Source organism: Patella vulgata, chromosome 4, assembly GCF_932274485.2.
Source record: "Patella vulgata chromosome 4, xgPatVulg1.2, whole genome shotgun sequence".
Classification (NCBI taxonomy): domain Eukaryota; kingdom Metazoa; phylum Mollusca; class Gastropoda; family Patellidae; genus Patella; species Patella vulgata.
This window is the reverse complement of record NC_065882.2, coordinates 25,821,690-25,842,780: the sequence shown is the minus strand read 5'-3', so window position 1 is coordinate 25,842,780 and position 21,091 is coordinate 25,821,690. Positions and strand designations below refer to the sequence as shown.

Genomic DNA, 21,091 nt, shown 5'->3' with positions numbered 1-21,091 from the left:
TGCATCTGAGAACAGACCCATTATGAGCAGTGATCTTCAGGAATTTGTTTCTGCAGCTAACATACAGAGTGTGCGAGTTTTTAAGCTGGTGTTTGTAAGACTGTCAGAAACACCTAGCACCCTAAAGCATAAACAGACCCCCAACTGTGTACACAATGAGACGATCTTTCAAAACAGTGTTACCAATGTTCTACCACTACGGGACGATCACTTGAACAGCGGCTAGAAAAATATCAAAGGAGGTTTAACGTGTCTTCAACACAAAGTAGGTTATTTTAGGACTAACATATGGTTAATTTTATTTCAATAATTCCCTTGCACATAGAAGTCTTTAGCAGTGGGAGGGAACTGGAGGCCACAAGAGAACACACATGAGGTTGGACAGGCAACCAAACTCCTCGTCACATACAAGCAGGGAATCAAAACCATGCCACTTGAGTCAATGACATGCATTAAACCATTTTACCAACTAACATTTCGAAAAAATCACAGTAATTTGCACAGTTCTTTTTTTTTTAAAAAACTGTGATGTGTTTACACAAATGATTAAAATTCTCACCTTTTTAGTAACAAGAATATCAGCCACACCTAATGTAAATCCACGTAACTTGAGATGAGCGTTAAATAATCTTCCTAAACATGACAGCAAGGTACCAGCTACACCACCACCATATAGCTAGAATATACATGTTTTAATATAACACCAAGTTCACCATTTCACTTTGGCAATAAAAAGATTGTATTATAACATTAAAACCATGGCAATTGAAATTTTTTTTTTCTAAAATCTAAATACGACTTACTGACAGCAATTATGCAGTAAAAAATAGATGTTAACATGAAAGGACCATTCAAGAGAGGTATGAATGTGTATGTTTTGAGTGCTAAGACCAGACGTACTAAATGTACTTTATGTATGCTTCGTGAAACCAGCCTTTGTCTTTATAAATCAAATATGAGCATAGTGCGGCTTGTATTAACAGAATAATCTACTAAACTTTGGTAGCTAACATTAACTTTGCTTCTATTGAACTCTTGGCAGGTCAATGACTAATAATACTACAAGATGTGTTTTATTGTAGTCATGTTCAGATGTAAAATAATGGGCAGATTATAATCAATGCTTGGGCATTCACTAATTAAGTCTGGATAAAATGATCTAAAACCAAGTCATGACAATGCTCAATTTGTTTTTATTACATCAAATTAACTTCAAGTTATATGTTAATATATGTTTCTTTTGTATTCATACACATACTCTGTTTACACTCAAATTGCAACGTTCAAATCTTAACAAATCCTACTCACCTCATAACAACAATGAACTAGACCAAAAGGTGTATTACCATAATGACCTTTATCTAAAACACCTTGTAATAATTCACCGTGTCTTATTATAACTATTGATTCACCTAATGATGCCAATTTATCATCTATATTTGATTTCATTTTCTCCCAATTCTACACAAAAACATAAAGATCATATTGATATATTAGCTTTAACTTGTACATTTTCTCCCAATTCTACACAAAAAAAAACATAAACAAAATATAGATATATTGGCTTACCAACACTGGCCAATTTTAACATTGTTTTATTCTTTAAACTATTGTATTATGTATGAAAACTACAAATATTATTCAGAAATAAAATGAAATGGGGTTTAACGTTCTACTGTTCTGCTAATGAAGATGGGCATATGCCATGCAGTGTGCTATGAGCCTACTTTTAAATTGAATTACAACTGCCAAGGGATCTTTTATGTGCAGACCAATGTATACATGCGGCCTTGGATTTCGTCACATCTAAACGATTTTATGTCCAACATGCCAGAATAAAAGTTAACTACACAGAGTGTAAGACTATTTTATTCAAACAGCATTTAATCCTAATATTATATTCAAATCATTCAATACTAACTAAAGTTTCTATTTATTCCACAGCACCATCTTTATATTAGACAAAATATAGTAATAATAACTGCACTATCCTATTCGTACAATCTAGCCTATTCTATAAGTATTTTAGCACCAGATTTCAGATTAAAATAGTGCATATATTTACTTCTGAAATATATGTACAAATTCTGGTTTGTTGTTACTTTAACATATTGATATATTATTACACAGGAATCAACATGATTATAAAATAAGTAATGTTAAAACTCTACCTTTTCTCCGATCTTTGCAGTACCATTTAAACTAAGAGGTTGACATCCTTCAGGTATAATATTTAACAACACTGTAGATAATACCTGTATTGGGTGAAATCAATAATAATCTATTAGACTATTTATAATTCATATAAGACCTGGCATACTAATCATAAGGTCTAAGGTTCTATCCTGTATTGGTTGAGATAGTTTCCTGGGATTTGTCGGGCGGGTTGGATGGCTGAATGGTTAGCGTGTGCACGCTGTATCATAAAGTCTGTCATTGAGTCAACTGGCATGGTTTCGATTCCCCGGTTGTACGTGACAAGGAGCAGGGTCGCCTGTCAAACCTCGTGGGTTTTCTCCGGGTCCTCTGGTTTCCTCCCACTGCTAAAGACCCCTACGCGCAAGCGAATTATTGAAATAAAATTAAACCATATGTTAGTCCCGAAATGACCTAGTTTGTGTCGAGTGGACGTTAAACCCCATTTCTCTCTCTCTCTCTCTCTCTCTCTCTCTCTCTCTCCTGGGATTTTTCAGAGTTATTCCCCCTTATAAGAGGTACAGGATGAGAGTCTGGCAAAGAACAGCATCTAGTTGTCCAAATAGGACGGAAAAATGGAAGGCCTGTGTACATGTTAGCGTGCACATAAAAAAACCCTGACAATTGGAATTCAAGAGCTGTCCGGGCAAAATTGTCTTCATAGCCTGGATGATGCAGAAAAGTAGTAAGTAAAACACCATTCATTCATTCATTACAATTGATATATCTCTCAGGTATTCTGAGTTATGATGTAAAACTGACCATTAGAGACAGTTACATATTTCTTAATAACATACAACACAACTTGTCATGTAATAGAATTAATAACACTACTCTACAATACATCTGTATGTTTTATTTCTGATAAGTAAATAAGTAAATACCTGTTTTCCCGACCAGAGTTTGTGTGGACGTATAATAGTTGGTGGCAGTGTTTTAACTTTACCATATTTATCTGATAAAGCTGAATATACCATATTAAAATAGTCACCTCTATAACAAAACAACAAGCCAACAGTAAGGTAGATCCCAAAATAAATGGATGACACTGAAAAGTGTCGAGCTATCAAACTGACGATCTATACTTAGTCTAATCAGAAAATGTTCACTGTCGAACTCAGTCAAGGTTTTGGAGTACTTGGTAGTGAAACTCTACCCTAAGTTTCATCAATCTCCATACGTTGAATTAAAGTTATCTTGTCCCAAAGCATCCACCAATGAAATTGCTTAGCTTTAGCGAAAAATGTTAATCATTGAACTCAGTCAAGACATTCACCTAATGGAACATCTAGTTTAAACAAAAGTAGAGTTGTTATGTTCCAAAGTCTCAACCAATCAACTTCCTTATCTCTGCTTAGCCTTAGTGGAAATTGCAAATTATTGAACAATGTCAAGGCATTCACCTAATAGACATCTACACCAAGTTTGAACATTCTACCTCAATTAGAAGAAGAGTTATTGTGTTCCAAAGTCTCGACCAATCGGACTGAAGTCTATACTTACCCTGAGCAGAAAATGCTCATTATCGAACTTAGTCAAGGTATTGATGTAATGAAACTATACACCCAAGTTTCATCACTCTCACTTAATTAGAACTAAAAGTTATTGTGTCCTCAAGCATCAATCAATCAAATTGCCTACATCTGCTTAGCCTTAGAAGAAAATACTCATCTTCGAACTCCATCAAGGTATTTACCTAATAAACACCTGCACCAACTTTTAACATTCTAGCTCAATTAGGAGGAGAGTTATTGTATCCCAAAAAGTGTGACGGACGGGCAAACAGACCCATTTTAATAGTCGCCTGCTTTCTTCGAAAGGCGGGGTACATCAAAATTATAATCATGAAGTTTTCTTAAAAACTTAAAATCAAATTCATCAGGTTCTTCTATAATAATAATTTACATAATATAAATTTTATAGTAGAAGTTGATTTAAGTGCTATATATTCAGTTCAAACTAACTCTGTAGTTGTATCAATCAGACACCGATTTACATTTAACACAACAGAAGTGGCGGATGTAACAGTATACATACTTTTCACCACTTGCTCAATTTATATTTTGAATATTGGGTTGGAATGATTGTACATTACCATTATTGATACCATGTGAACTTGTATTATTATAACATACATATTGAAGAATCTACCAATGTGATCTTGTATTATTATAACATACATACTAAAGATTCTCCCATCTGATTGTGTATTATTATAACATACCTATTAAAGAATCTACCACGTATAGTTAGAGCTACACCTGATACCATGTGATCTTGAATTAACCCAGCTAATGGTGCACCATCTTTAGGTGCTAAATACTGATAATCTGTACTTGCTGTAAGTAGAATAAATATACACCCTACACTCTTACCAGAGAGAGAGAGAGAAATGGGGTTTAATGTCCACTCGACACAAACTAGGTCATTTCGGGAATAACATATGGTTCAATATTATTTCAATAATTTGCTTGCGTGTAGGGGGTCTTTAGCAGTGGGAGGAAACCGGAGGACCCGAGAAAACCGAAGAGGTTGGACAGGCGACCCTACTCCTTGCCACAAGCAACTGTTGGAAGGCAAACCACCTAATTAGGTTCTATTGTACCATGGATACTCCCTAACTTTTTAGCACAGATCTTATTAAGACTTGCACACTTGTTCCATGTGTAAAATAACCCAGAGGACACATAAGTCCGAACGTTTGTTGTGTAATAATGAAGATACAAGCAAACGAGAAGGTTTCCCCAACTTAGATCACTTATGACGTTGTATACATCGGTCACATGATCTGCAGTAAACAATCATGGCTGCCTCCAGCAACAGTTTTGCACTGAACGAAGTATCTACCAGAAGGAATTCCCTCTATGACGCGATTATCCTGGTCTACCATCTATCACAATCAAGCAGCGGAGTAGTGCACTGAAGTAAATATTTACTTTTTACATCCGAATTGTCAGTAGGATGGTAACCCCGTTTTTGGTGTCGAAATGTCGCTAATAATTCCTACTTTCGATCGATGGGATTATTGATATCTCTCTTTAACATGAACTTATAGAATTTCAAAGAAAACCCATCATTTTTTAGCATTTCGCGGCCTTTAGCCAAAAAGTTAACCATAGGTTGTTGTTTTTTTAATTGTAATTAGCATTGTTCATGTCACATTTGATAAAAATCCATGCAGGCATAACTAAGAAAATTTGACTTTTGTTGTCAACAGTACCCTTTATTATCATGCCTTTGGGCCAATTTTATTTATATAGCCTACTAAGGTAAAGAAAGAAATTATTTACCAAGGGAATAAGCCTCTGATCTTGCCATCTCATTTTGTGGAAAATGTGCATTCATTTCATCTCCATCAAAATCTGCATTATAGGCCTTACAGTTAGCATAGTGCATTCTTAACGTTTTCTGTCCAGGCAGTATTCGAGCCTGAAAATATTCATACAAAATAAAATGTAATTATATTCTGGACTCATAGCAATAACCTAACTACTTGGTTTATGTAAAGTAAACTTACTTTATGAATCTGAATACTGGGATTATGTAAAGTAAACATTCTCTATGAATCTGAATACTAGGTTCATGTAACATAAACTTACTCTATGTATCTGAATATTGGGTTTATTTAATGTAAACTTACTCTATGAGCCTGAATACTGGGTTTATGTAAAGTTGGTTGACGATTTAATAACATAACATCTCCATTCTTCAGATGACGATAAACCTATCAAAGCATAAATACAATTCATATACACACTTATTCCAAAATACAATTTACATGGTCAGCAATCTTTTAGTTATCAAGCACCTGTTTTATGGCATAATCTTCTATTTAGTTTAAGATGTTGTACATCTCTATATTCTTTTAAAAAACAACTTAAAACACATTTATTTAATCCGGCTTTTAACTGACTCTGTATACAATTGTCACTTTGTCATCATCATCATCTTTTTAAGATAAAAGGGAATAATTCATGTCATGAATAAAGTAGAGTATATCCATGAATGTCTGGAAGGAAGCAGACCATGTTCATGAATGTCCCGAGTGATGACAACTATTTCATCTGTTAGTTTAACAGATGTGGTCTGTGGTCTGTTACTCTAATTATAAAAATATATATTTTTGTCAATAAATTATAAATGATTCTGTGATAAAATATTTGTACCTTTTTACAGCCCAGAAGAGATTTGGATGTAGATGATGGTGTTAATAGTTGTTTAGCTATAGCTTCTCTCTGTAACTGATCAGTTGGATGTAATTTCGTTAAAAATCCATCTTCATTTTCAACATATAACGCCCTAAAATAAAACAGATTCAAATCAAAATATATTTGAATGGATATCACTTATGAGCAAGATATAATATATGAACATGAAAGCACAGCAAGAAAAACAGGAAAATTCTAAATCATTCCCGATATGTTACCGGGTATATTATATCAACACTACAATGAAAAGAGTGTTTACAAGGGCATTGGTTATCGGGTATCATGGCCAAACTCTAAATGGCAAAAAAGCCATAATATGTCTATGAACAGTATACATTGGAATATTGCCTTCTTTCAAAATTTCAACACGCTCTTTTTATAGTGTCACATTTTATAGTACTCCATTTATAGTATTACCTTTATATTACTACATTTATAGTATTACAATTTATAGTATTACAATTTATAGTATTACATTTATAGTATTACATCTTATAGCTAGTATTGCATCTTATAGCTAGTATTACATTGTATAATATTACACTGTATAGTATTTCATTTTATAGTATTACATTGCATAGTATTACATTTTATAGTATTACATTGTATAGCATTATATTTTATAGTATTATATTTAAAAACTAAAAAATAAAATACTATAGAAATTACATCTTATAGCTAGTATTACATCTTATAGCTAGTATTACAATGTATAATATTACACTGTATAGTATTTCATTGCATAGTATTACATTGTATAGCATTATATTTTATAGCATTATATTTAAAAACTAAAAAATAAAATACTATAGAAATTACATCTTATAGCTAGTATTACATCTTATAGCTAGTATTACATTGTATAATATTACACTATATAGTATTTCATTTTATAGTATTACACTGCATAGTATTACATTTTATAGTATTACATTGTATAGAATTATATTTTATAGTATTATATTTAAAAACTAAAATACTATAGAAATAACATTTTCATTTCCCCAAAATACATCTCATATTTTCACCAGTCCCCAACCATAAAAAGATGAAAACTACATATCTAAAAGATAAATTTTCTGTTCTTTAAATAGAACTCAACAAAAAAGACTTACCCGGGATGAATCAAAGGTCCATTAATAACAGCTTGACGTAGTTCATGTATATTCCATGGTGTAACAGGTTGTGGGTAGGACAGACGGGTAGCAAATACAAGAGGTACTCCAACTTCATTGGTATTTAAACATGGATCAGGGGAGATAACTGAACGACAAGCATAATTAACTCGCTTTCCCATCATATGCATTCTAAACAACCCAGTCTTTTTCTCAAATAACTGAAACAAATAAATAATATACATTTCAAATCTGTCTTTTTTTCTAAAGAATTAATTCTAGGTACATTAAATATTTCTTGATTAATTTGTAGCATATGAATCAAGTACAACACCAGTACCAGAAACTCCTCGTTTTTCTAACCTATTGTATCATTCTAGGTTAATTATTATAAAGTTTAAAACGACACACAGCAGGGGCGCAGATCGACCAAAATTAGTGGTGGGGACAGTCCATGCGCGGGCGACTATTGGTAAAGAGGGGGGGGGTCCTTCCCCGAAATTTTTTGAAAACTAGACGCTCTAAAACGCACTCTGCGGGTATTTTCAGTATCATTTTCTGGCAAACAATTCTAATCCCTGAGGCAGCAAATGATACGAAATCTAATCTTAAGAAAAATCTTCAAGCCACCGTTCACGATTTATTCTCTCATGTACACTACAAGAACTAGAAATGTTTACACTACTGAGATTCCAGCTCCGCCTCCATTCCCAGTAGTGTTCGAAGACTACTTGAGTCTTTGAGCAAAATGTGTATTCCATTGGATACACAAATGTACAGGCCTACAAATCTTTTAATTTATATAAACTAAAACAAGCCACACACACAGCTAAACATATCAATATTCAATCTCATTTGAAATAAATGTAACATTTTACTATATTATTCATTGGTGATTAAAAATCAGATGGCAAAGGCGAATTTTCCCACGTTAAAATTCAAAAATGGTGACCACATTGAAATAATAACGTTTTGCTTTTTTTAAAGTTAAATCTAGCTGTTTATATTGTTCCCATAGCTATTTTAATGATTCACATAGTACCAGTTGTATTATATTATCTATTTTGAATGTGACAGTGGTGATGTTATGTTAGAAATTGCGTGTTTGGAATTTTATAATTTGCGTGATTTATCATCCAGTATACCAGATAAAAAAAAAATCTCAGTTATTCCTTAACCCTTTAATACCCAGCGTATCTATGGTGGCTGATTAGTATCATGTCGTGATGTCGTGATGTCGCCCTTTATAAGGCGACAACCCGACATCACGACATTTTAACCCGAAACCACCACGACAACCCGACATCACGACATTTGTAACCCGACACTACGACATTTATACCCGACACAACGACATTGAAAATGTCGTATTGTCGCGTAAAAATGTCGTATTGTCGGGTTGTCGTGGTGTCGGGTTATCGGCCATAGTATAATTATATACACTGATCCTGGTGTTGGTCAAGAAAGTTCCCCGGGATTTTGCAGCGTGGTTTCTCCCTATCTGTAGTGCAGGACAAAGGGTCTAGCAAAGTACAGTGTCTAGTTGTGTAGATGGGACAAAAACCACGCTCCTGTGTACTTATTGGCGTGCACATAAAAGAATCCTTTACAGTTGAATTTCGATGAAGAAATGCCACAGTCCATTGAATATATCCGTCATAGCACTCCGCATAGTGTATGCCTATCTTCAATAGCCCGATTGGTGCAGAAAAGAAGGAAAATTGAATGAAATGAAATTGTGTTTAACGTCCTTCTATTCTGCTCTGACTAGGCTAATGAAGACGGGCATACGATATACAGTGTACTGTACAACCTATATTGAATTCCAACTGTCAGGGGCGTCTTTTACGTGCTCGCTTATATGTACACGGAACCTCGATTATTCGTCCCGTCTAAAAGACTATACGTTATCCCCTGACAAGGGGAAACCACGCCGGCTAGCAAACCGGTGTCTTACTCACTTAGCCACTGTGGCTCCCGGAGCAGAACAGTTGGCATTAAACCCCATTTTATTTTATTTCATTTTCCCACTTTTCCGAATCAATCGGACTATTGAAGATATGCATACGCTATGCTGAGTAATATGACGGCTAGCGAGCCAACGTCTTACTCACTTAGCCACTGTGGCTCCCAGAGCAGAACAGTTGGACGTTAAACCCCTTTTCATTTCATTTTCCTACTTTTCCGAACCAATCGGGCTATTGAAGATAGGTATACGGTATGCAGAGTGATATGACAGAAATTTTCAATGGACCGTGGCATTTCTACATCGAAGTTCAACTGTGAAGGATTCTTTTTTATGTGCACGCCAATGTGTACACAGGAGCGTGTTTGTTTTGCCCCATCTACAATACTAGACACTGTTCTTTGCCAGGCCATTTGTCCTGCGATACCGACATGGAGAAGCCATGCTGCAAAATCCCGGGGAATTTTCAGTGTACATAATCATAGTATTGAGAGGAATATGGCCGATAACCTGACACCACGACAACCCGACATCACAACATTTTAACCCGACAAGACGACATTTTTACGCGACATTACGACATTTTTAATGTCGTGGTGTCGGTTGAAAATGTCGTTGTGTCGGGTTTAAAATGTCGTGATGTTGGGTTGTCGTGGTGTTGGGTAAAAATGTTGTGATGTCGGGTTGTCGCGATGTCGCCTTGTTTAGGGCGAAACCACGACATGATACCAATCAGCCACCATACGTATCAGATATGCACACCTACATGATATACATATTATTATAATCCCTATGGAATATTTTAATTATTTACTGTTATAATATGAATTTTCCCTTATTTCCTGTTAAATAAAAATCGAATACCGGGTGCAGCTGTACAACTTCAAGGACCCTGGCCTCAAGTGCCTGGGACCAACTCTACACTTTCTGAACTGTCAATAAAAGCTCTGGAATGATTTCAGTTTCAAAAAAATAAACAGTAAGCAAAACATCGGAAATAAGTGGTGGGGACACTGTATATCATGTCCCCACCACTAAAAATATTGGTGGGGACGTGTCCCGGTGTGTCCACCAGGATTTGCGCCCATGACACACAGTACTTTTAATAAAACAAAATTTGATCCAAAGAATATGTGTTAGCTTCAAAGAAAACTGTCAATTTGTAACGTAATCATGTCATGGCATTTATCATGTTTTAGAAAAGAGGCCTTCATTTTTGGATTTGTATTGTATCTCTTTCTATTTTTGGTAAACAATAAACATTACTGTGCTGATATAATCTTTAGACTAATGTAAATAAATAACACACCTGTTTAATACCGGGCATTCTAGTATCTTGTTTATTATATTTATCTATATCACTATCTATCATACAATTAACATGCATCTGTAATGTCTGCCAGCAGAAGTGAAGTTTCTCAGTTGATGTTTTACCTTTCACTGTATTCATTGCTCTCTGTAAGTAAAAAAAATTGTAAGTACATGTAAGTGTCTCCAGATATAATTTGACCTTTCAAATAATTCTTAAATGACCACAAGGTCTAAAAAATGCATGAGTACATTGAGAAGCTGCATCATGTTTTAGGTAATGTAACTTCATAGCTTCCATGTGTTCATATCAAAAAAGTGATTGAAAAGAACATTTTGCGTAAGGAAGAAAGCTTTTCTGGAATTATTGTGGCTTTTTAAATATCTTCTTAGAATTTGTGACAACTTCTAACGAACGAATTACTATCGTGCGAGTGACAAAACATCTGGATCCAAGTACATGTAGAATTGACTAGTCTGGAAATCAAAATATTACAAAGCTCACAATATGCACACCTCATAAAACATACAAAAAACTTAAATGTGATGTTAACAAAATATGTTTCTTAAAGCTACAATTTCATATTTTTAAGTTATATTTTTAAAATTTATTAAAATAAAGCCTTAAAATAGATGGTATCCATAAACCGTCCTACCTTGTTAAAGAAAAATCCCATTAATCCTATAATTCACTATTGCCAGCTGAGAAATTGGCAAAAATATCATTTTCAACTTCAAATTCCAACGTTTGAAGGTAGCTAATGCATGGAGGCAATAGGAAAACAAGGGAGGTAATTGTGTTACTTATTCCTGTGTCAATGATTTTTAAGGGTGGGAAATAATGCCCATGGTCGTATAATTGTGAGTTGATAACCTATTGAGCAAAAGACATAGAAATAATTATGTTTTGACTTTCTTAGAAAACATGAAATTCTCGCTTTTAATAAAGAAGCCATTTCCAGTATCAACACCACTGCAGGCAACATGAGATAACATTTCAATACTTAATACTAAATTTTCGTAAACAAAAACTCAATTACCTGAGCAAATTCTTCAACATCCAATGTTTTATCTTGATTTGTTTTATCAGCTGATTGTAAGATATATTTTAATATAACATTATCCATTATAATTCTATTTAAGCTAACAGACTGATAATGTTCACTAAATCCACCAGATCGAAAAGCAATCTGAAAATAGAATATAATTTGTTATTAGATTATATTTGAATAATTCAAAAGATTGTTCACAATTCTATGACATCAAAATACATCAGCTAAGATTGTTATTATGTATCTAATTAAGACATCTACAAATGATTCGAGACACTTGCAAGTTCTGGCAAATTTATTTTCTAATTGTTCATGTCTAGTCTGCACAGACGTGGATTACAAAACTACATGACACCATATAATAGAAACACCACTCACTGGTCTAAATCTACATGGTGGTACCGGTATCACTTCCATAAAAAATACATCTGTTGAAATATAGTCTGAATCAGAAAAATCAAGAGCACGGAATATCTTTTTTAAAATCGTTTCATCGGATTTCCAGATAACTCTTAAGTGTTCCTTGACAGATGATGGAGTTAACAGAGTTTGTTCCATGCTTCCATCAAAAAATTTGGAAATACTTTCATCCGGTTTTTCATTAGATTCTTCTATTGTGGTGGTCTTTTGATCATCCATTTCTAGAACATCCAATCCTTCTGTACTATCATTATCATCAATATTTTGACGTTTTCTGCAAGGAAACAATAATAATTTCATAAAATATTTTCTAAAATTCTAATAACACAAAAAATATACATGTACTATATTTGTGCTCAGATAAAGAGTGCTTAGAATATAACTTATTGCATGAAGAGGCATGAGGGTCTTCGTCAGTATGTAAAAGAATAATTGCTTATTTGATGTGATTTGACTATACAGTGAAAAGGATGTTTAAGGTCTCAATTTATGAGTTGTACATATTTCTTAGTGGTTTTCCAAAAGTTTAATGAATGGACATTAAAAATACTTTAGATCAGAGCTTATAGTCCATGGGGTCCAACCATGAAACTATTCAATTATTTTTCGGACAACTAGTTTCATTGTGTATAACAATCGTTGTTAAATTAAATTGGGGAGATTTTGATTTGACAGTTTTTACGTATTTTTGAAACAGGTTTCGAAATGTTTGGTTCTGTTATGCAAGATCTTTTTTAACATTCCAAAGTAAATTTATGGTGCTAAGACCGCCTTAAGATAAGTTTTCAATGTTCCTATTATTAATTTGAACAGGTTTCGCTTTAGTTTATATATTTTATGCTGACATTTTATTGCTTTAAATCTTCCTAGTGCAAAAACAGAAAATTTGACGTTTTGACCTCCGGGGTCACAAAGAACAAAGCCGATTTAACAAGTTTACTTTTTAATTAAAAGAGTGATTACTTTCGATCATTTTCGGCATGTTTTCATGATATAAGAATGGCTGCACATTCACTTTTAGTGCAAATGACCTCATTTGACAATTCACCCAGAATATCTCGAAAACGCCCCAACGATGGACTGATTACCACTTGGCATCGTATTCTACGCAAAATTCTACTCTAGAAAATCAGTTCTGGTTTTGTGCCCATTTGATGGACATCCCCGGCACTGAGCCTTCATTCACATACAAGAGTGGGGTCAAAATGTCATGTTGGATGATCCCCCCTACGCTTATGTTAAATACTCAAGTGAGTCTAAGTTTGTTCTGAATTATAATACATTTATTTTCTCTGTGACGGTGACCATGCCTCTGTAAAGATCATGAGCTATCGTCTAAGTTAACAAAACATATTTGGAAACTAGTTGAGAAAACCAAGTAACTCACTTTTTGATATTTGCCTCAATCATTTCTTTTTCTTTTATTATCTTTCTTGAAGACTTTAAACTTATAACTATTTTACTATTATTTTCTTGTCGTATGTTAACTTTCTTTTTCTTACAATGAGGACACAGTTTCATCGACACTATCATATCAATAAAGTTAGCAACAAGTGCTTTGTGACATGATTCAATGTGGCTTAATCCAGGTTGTTTCTCATTCACACCATCTGTAAAAATTAATAAGAAATGTGAAACTAGCTAATTAATCAATAGTATATGGATGGATAGACAGATAACTCTCATAGAAACATAACACAAGATCATATCCATTTACTTTACGAATATACTGAGCGCCATGGAAAACACATCACTTAGTTTTTCGTATAACAAAATGATCCTGTAAACATATCTTATTTATTTTGCTTCTTATTGTGAACAATATTCAAATGTGAACACATCAATAACAACACATTTGTACACATTAATGGATGTTTAATCTGAAATCAACGGTACAAAGTCAGAAGGGTCAAAACCAAAAGTACGACACAGATGTCAGTAGCGCTTGTGTCCTCCACGGGCTCCTACGCACGCTGTGCAGCGACGTCGCATGGAATTTACCAATGTTTGAAAGAAGGCCTGGGGCAAATTGTTCCATTCTTGGACAAGAGCAGCTTCTAAAGCAGCAATGGTGTGCATCTGTGGTCTCCGATACAGACGGCGTCCAATCTCATCCCAGACATGTTCTATCGGTGCCATGTCCGGAGACATGGCTGGCTAGTCCAAGACATTGATGTTGTTAGCAGCCAGGTAGTCCATACTAAAACGGGCGGTATGCAGACGTGCATTATCCTGTTGGAAGTGCTGAAGTTGTGGGTGCGCTCGAAACATCAATTGGTTGCAAGACATCATCACGGTAGGCTACAGCATTAACGCGACCCCTGCAAATGTGAAGGGCGGTCCGGTGATGAAATGTGAAGCCTCCCCACACCATTACACTTCCCCCACCCCATCGATTTGTTTCGAAGACGCAGCAGTCTGCAAGACGTTTCCCAAGACGTTTCCACAAACGTTGACGGCCATCAGCGTGATAAAGATGAAAGCGACTCTCATCACTGAAGAGCACACTTTGCCAGTCTACTCTTCTCCATGTCTGATGTCCTTGAGCCCATATCAAACGCCGCTGACGGTGATGATCCCTGAGGATAGCTCCAACATAAGGTCGTCGTGCACAGAGTCCTACTTCTCTTAGACAACGTCTTGTCTTCCGACGACTGCTGCACCTGTTCGAGTCGCTGGGCGGAATCTGTCACGCAGATGAGTGACCCGGATGTAGCGGTCTTGAGCCTGGGTTGTAACGCGTTGTGGCCCAGGACGTTGACGGTCACGTGTTGATCCAGTAACTCGAACACGTTCCACCAACCTTACAATAGTGGACTAATGACAATTGAAGTGTCTGGCAATAGCACGTGTAGACATGCCAGCCCTGGACATTCCCATGGCTTCATTCCGTTGATTTTCAGTAAGTCTCGGCATCTCTAGCTCGATTCCTTCACACGTCCAACAACAAATAGTGACAGATTGACGTTTCACAGTTCATGTAGTGCACATTAAGTTGAAAACATGCTTTTAAAGGGCTCACACACAATGCTGCACGTGAATATTGGGTTTTTCATGTGCATCTCGTGCAATTTTTTTTGGCACACAGGCCAATATTTTTTGCGTTTGGGAGCTTTGTGTGAAACAATAGTTCATAGTATTGCATAATATTATACATACAAAACCACCTAGTAATAAAATATTTGGGAAAAAAAAGTGATGCGTTTTCCATGGCACTCAGTATATTTTTAAAGTCCATGTATCTCATACTCCTTGCAATGTTACATTTGATTAGACCTAATCCCACTCAAACACTGCTGTAATGAAAGCAAATTTCTGTTCCAAATTATGACTGGTCAATAGTCTGATTAACAACCAATACCTAACTGCGTAACAAAATGATTTGGGTTTAAACAGAGCTCCAGATACGTTTACATAATGTTACGTCATGACTCAAGAAATTTATTACGCCCAATTAACCAGTGCATAGCAGAATATTGCAGAAAAACTAATTGTGTGACAAATGAGGCTATCAAAACGGCTACAATGTAAACAATACTGCATGGAGAGGAACAATACTTTCACCGTTTTTAATACCTTAAATACAAAGTTTTAGGGAAAACTCCAGATTAAACGAAGGGCGTCATGTTGCTGTACTTGATTTGATTGAACGGGAAGAATAGACACACTCAATCAAAAGCTCAAGCATAAGAAGTCAATCCAGCAATGGCCAGAGAGGGATTTCTCAGGCCATTGCTTCAGGAACATGATGAATCTGAATGTTTGCATTACAGAAATGACTATTCTATTATTTTCTGAACAGGTTCTGAGAGACACATAATTCTTTAACAGCAGAAAATGAAAAAGTCGGCAGGAGTGGGTGCTTCACCAACATTCTCATCTCTTGCAAAAACGCTTAAAAACGAAGCTGGAGTTTTGTTCTATAAGTACAGCATAATTAAGAAAAATGAAAAGATGTCAATCCCCAAAAAAAATTTCTATGCATATTAAAATTTAACAGCAATCCATCTATAAATTACAGATTAATAAGAAAATATGGATAGCAGGACTTGTTTAGAAATACCAAAGCACTTATGAGCATGGGCAGAAAAATCATAATAAAATATACATACTATTGACAATTTTCTTGATAAAGCTGGTGATGAAATGTTTGACTTCTATAAATACGGACATTTCATTCATATCTCTATCTTTTACCATAGAGATGACATGTTCAGATAATTCTAGAAAAGCTGTAACATATCCTGCGTCTAATAATTCAATCTGGCTTACAAATAAACAGGATTCTACCAGGCTTACTGTTAAACGATGACATTCAAAACAGGTCCCTTTTAACAACTGAAAAAATACAACAATATCAAAACATGAAATTCTTCTGCTGTTTTCTTTAAATGTCTATTATCGTACTAGTTAATTCCAATGCAAAAATAAAAATATCCCCAATATTTCCCACAATTATCATTAACGTATTTGATTACTTGCCACGGGCTTACTCGCCTAGGATCCTCAAGTACGGTTCGACATGCGCAGTGAGAAGGGGTATTCCTTAGAAGACTTTAAATCACACTTTCGTTTAACCAATGAAACATTTGATAACTTTGTTAATGAGCTCCATGGCTTACCAGAATTGCAGTTAGGAGAGCAAGGCTATGGTCGCACACCAGTCACAATTCCAAAACAAGCAATTGTGTTTCTGAGGCATATTGCTACCCCAGATCCATTTCTCTCACTATTCGATAGATTTGGAATATCTAAATCAACAACGCACTGTTATATGCCGCAGAGTTTCATTTAAAAAAAAATATTCAATGGCCATTACCATATGAACGTCAAGAGAATTCTGACTGTTTTGCTGAATATTGTAAATTTCCTGGAACAATCGGAGCTATCGGTGGTTGTCATATCCGAATTAAGGCGCCCAAGATGAAAGACAATCGAATATCATACATCAACCACAAAAATTTAACTCGGTCTTACTCTAGACTGTATGTGATCATCGAATTTGATTTACTCATGTTTACACCTGTTGGTCTAGATATACACATGACACATTGATTTTAGAACATTGACCTGTAATCAAATAAAGATTAAATAACCGACTCAGTTCTGTGATAGAACGTGCCTTTGGGAAACTGAAAGGACTCCGAGTATCCTTTTCGAACTCCTGGAATAATTGCACCAAGATGTAGAATCACTAAAATAAACACAACACTATTGTGGAATGGAAATATTGTATTTTTAATCGGAGCAAAGTGTTAACAACAATAATTCTTCCGTCGCCTAAACTTAATCTTTATATAACTTTGATCAAAAAATTGATTTGCTGCCATGTTGAATAATTGGATTATGGGATACTTCCCAAAGTAACCGGCTCCTTGAGACAGGTTACTTCGGCCTGGCACGAGTAAGCCGTTTAAATGACGTCATCGGTAAGGCGCCAGCAATCGAACGCACCCAATAACTAGAACATAAAAGTAATATTACGCCTCCAATCATTGTCAATTTCTGAAAATATTAATATTTTGCACAAACTTAATATTGGTAATTTTTAAGTAGAACCGGTAGTAGTCTGAAACATTTTGTTTGGAAGTCAAAATAAGATATTTTGAAAAAAAATTTCTCAATTTAAATTTAAAGTACTGCTTTGAATAGGAATAAGTTCAACAAGCCATTGCCATGCAAGATACGCCCACATTTTGCAAGAGATAAACACACAACTAACGAACATACAAATGACTACTCACCCTATATAGTTGTTTAAAAAACAGAGGATTATATACAGGCAATGCTAACTGTATATGACCTATGTGACCCGGACAATGTATGTTATTTTGACCGCAGGTAGAACATACTTCTCCACGATCATACGGACCTAAAAAGCAAAAAAAAAAAAGAGAATACAATCAATATTAAATATCTATACACGATAATTAAAGCTGAAATACGGCAATGAATAACACCAATGTTTGCTATGTTATTCATTGATCGCAGTACCCTTCATAAGACACAAGCACAAGTCATATGACCTGGTAATGGTATATGATCTTAACCGGACCCTTTGGTGCCAAGTTTCTAAATTTATGTGCAAAGACTTGTATCACTATAGAAGTGAAGCCTGTATCGTTACATTGCAGTGAACGCTTACGGCAGGCGCACGGATCCATTCACATGATTTGATATACGTTTGTTGTTTGAATAGTCTGTGTACAATGTCTTGTCTACAGTTTTGTCTTGTGTACTTGTTTGTGTGTGGTGTGGTCCTCCTGCATTTACTATTTGATCCTGTATCAAACATCATATCTAAAATAAATTATGATTTATTTACCTAAACTAGAATCATAAAGCCCATTTGCATTTGGATGAGCTAAGTTATCAAATGATATTGGATGTGATATTTCTTTCACACTTAATGCCTTTATTTCTTCATCACTATATACTCGGAATCCAATTTCATTCAGGCGAAATATAGGTACATCTTTATCTCCCACTGTGTCCATTTTAGGCCCAACTGAAAAACATCACCATTGGCATTAAATCAGTTAAATATAATTATAGACTACACTACAGTTCCTTTAAATAAAAAAACTCATTTCATACAGTAGGTTAGAATCTTAATCCCTACCTAACCCTAAATGATTGAAAGTAGGCCTACGCTTCACAGATAGCAAAATAATTCTTTTCGCTTATTTAGTTTGTTAAAACATATACCAAACAGCAAAAAAAACGTCAGTATGATTTCAAAATCAGAGAGGCACTTTAATGAAATCATTCTAAAAAATGACTTACTAAATGGATCAAAGCAATTTTTTGTGAACATTAAGTTGACACATTTGTGATTAATTCATCACAATAACAAGAAATTACAAGAGGGTTTAGAGTCTGTACTCAGTCTATACATCCGTATCTGGTGTGTCCACCGCGAGTGTCAATAACAGCAGCGCAGCGTCTGTACATGGACTGGACCAGACGATTGATGAACGCCATTGGCACCTGGAACCACACTCTCAGAAAAGATTGGCGCAATCCATTGGCTGAGTTTGGTCTCGGTACGACATTATTAAGTCTCCTCTGAATTTCATCCCAGAGATGTTCAATCAGGTTTAAGTCCGGACTAAGGGCTGGCCAGAGCATAACATTGACACCATTCTGCTGTAGAAAGTCCTGAGTAACTCTGGCGGAGTGGGCACGTGCGTTGTCATGCTGGAAAACGTTGTTCCGATGACGTTCGAAATGTGGTATGATGTGGGGTCTGAGAGCTTGATCGATGTAGTGCACTGCTGTGATGGCGCCTCCTCTCCCTGGGCCAAGATTTTGGAACACCACAGGACGCACTCTCTGGTTCAGGTCGATTCAACTCCTAACCATTATGCTTGAACCTCTGGATTTAAGTCTCGTTCCATGCCACATTGGTCAGAATCGTGCTGGCCACATCGATGCCATATTCTGGTCCTGCCATCTGCAGTTGATAAGCAATACCGACTCTCATCTGTGGCCTGAACAGTTCACCATTGCCTGTGTCGCCAGTTCTGGTGTTGTTGGGCAAACTGTAGATCTTCACGTCGATAGCGAGGGGTGAGGATCGGTCCACGGTAAGGTCTACGGCAATGGATGTTCTCTCTGGTGAGACGTCGGTGCACTGTATCGGTACTGATGGGTCTTTCATGTGTTCCCACTGTCTGTCATGCTGTCTCAGGTGCCTGTGTGAAGGGATTCTGCATGTGCTGTCGCACAACATGTGGTCTTGTCGCCTTGTGGTAACCCTTGGTCTACCAGTTCGGGGGTGATGATTGATGCTGTTGGTGGATCGAAAGTGTTGCTGAAGCCTGTAGATGGTCCGATTATTGACCTGGAAGTGATTGGCAACGGTTTGGGCAGTGTGGCCAGCGTTGAGTCTCCCAATAAGCGCCTGGTTTCTCTGAGTTGTCGTGAGTCGTGGGATGTAGTGTGAATGATTCAACCAGGTATGGGGGTGCATTTTATAGGGCTGGTCCCGGTGAACAGCACGTGCAAGCATGAGTTACATGAAAATCACGGAGAACACATTTTGACATTGCCATCTCAGAAGTCTGGTTGCGTTTTTGAGAACATTTCCTGGGTTCAATTCTGTGTTTGGGAAGAGCCTTATTGCTCAGGTAAAGTTGGATGGAGATGTGGTCACAAATATACAATAAAAATATTTGGCAAGTTTTATGCAATGCGTCTATTTAGAGTAATATACCAACCTGACGTTTCTTTTGTTGCTGCTTATTAATTATTAGTATAGAATAACACGGTAACCAAATACCACAATCACACTCTACAGTACTAGTCTCTGACTCTAGTCATTTCTATGGCTAAAACTTAGAAATTAAAATATATCCGCCCAAGAGAGGTGAACAGTGGTAGTTCTTATATTTCAAAATATTGGCTATCTAAATTCTTATTCTCAGTTTATCTGATTTTAATGGCATGATATTTAATATTCCCCACTCACTGTCAAATAGTTTATAAATCCAAGCACGTTTTCAATATTTATTTACAAATAACACGTGCTTGCAAGGGAGACAACTGTGATTTGGGAATTTTATTCTTGATCTACCAGACCACACAGACTTCATGGCAAGCACAGAGTATTTTTACTCTGTGATGACAAGGGCCACTGTGTCTACGTCAAATAGTTATGCACGTGAGTCAAGAGACATGCGTGACCCATCATTTATTAGTTCACATAGGCCAATAGGTCTTAGTTGTTTTTTGTCTCGTTTCTTATACGCCCACATTTTCATGTGGACGTATATTGTCGTCGCCCCTGTCCGTCCGTCCGTCCGTCCGTCCACAATTTGTTTG

The 21,091-nt window shown here is 35.8% G+C and overlaps 1 protein-coding gene across 1 annotated transcript in view; it reads right to left on the bottom strand.

The window, feature by feature from the left end:
* The window catches only part of LOC126818365 (DNA-directed RNA polymerase I subunit RPA1), a 35,960-nt gene extending 17,189 nt beyond the window's left edge, over positions 1-18,771 (bottom strand). Inside the window, exons 1-16 of the mRNA XM_050545755.2 lie at positions 18,591-18,771; positions 18,010-18,137; positions 16,378-16,603; positions 13,653-13,875; positions 12,224-12,539; positions 11,834-11,983; positions 10,795-10,941; positions 7,520-7,740; positions 6,363-6,495; positions 5,837-5,920; positions 5,487-5,625; positions 4,421-4,535; positions 3,081-3,189; positions 2,172-2,255; positions 1,309-1,461; positions 560-676 (exon numbers count right to left, since the gene is read on the bottom strand). Of these exons, the coding sequence (XP_050401712.1) occupies positions 560-676; positions 1,309-1,461; positions 2,172-2,255; positions 3,081-3,189; positions 4,421-4,535; positions 5,487-5,625; positions 5,837-5,920; positions 6,363-6,495; positions 7,520-7,740; positions 10,795-10,941; positions 11,834-11,983; positions 12,224-12,539; positions 13,653-13,875; positions 16,378-16,603; positions 18,010-18,137; positions 18,591-18,762 (2,517 nt within the window). The 5' untranslated portion in view covers positions 18,763-18,771. The remainder of the gene's footprint in view (positions 1-559; positions 677-1,308; positions 1,462-2,171; positions 2,256-3,080; positions 3,190-4,420; positions 4,536-5,486; positions 5,626-5,836; positions 5,921-6,362; positions 6,496-7,519; positions 7,741-10,794; positions 10,942-11,833; positions 11,984-12,223; positions 12,540-13,652; positions 13,876-16,377; positions 16,604-18,009; positions 18,138-18,590) is intronic.
* Positions 18,772-21,091: the final 2,320 nt, after the last annotated feature.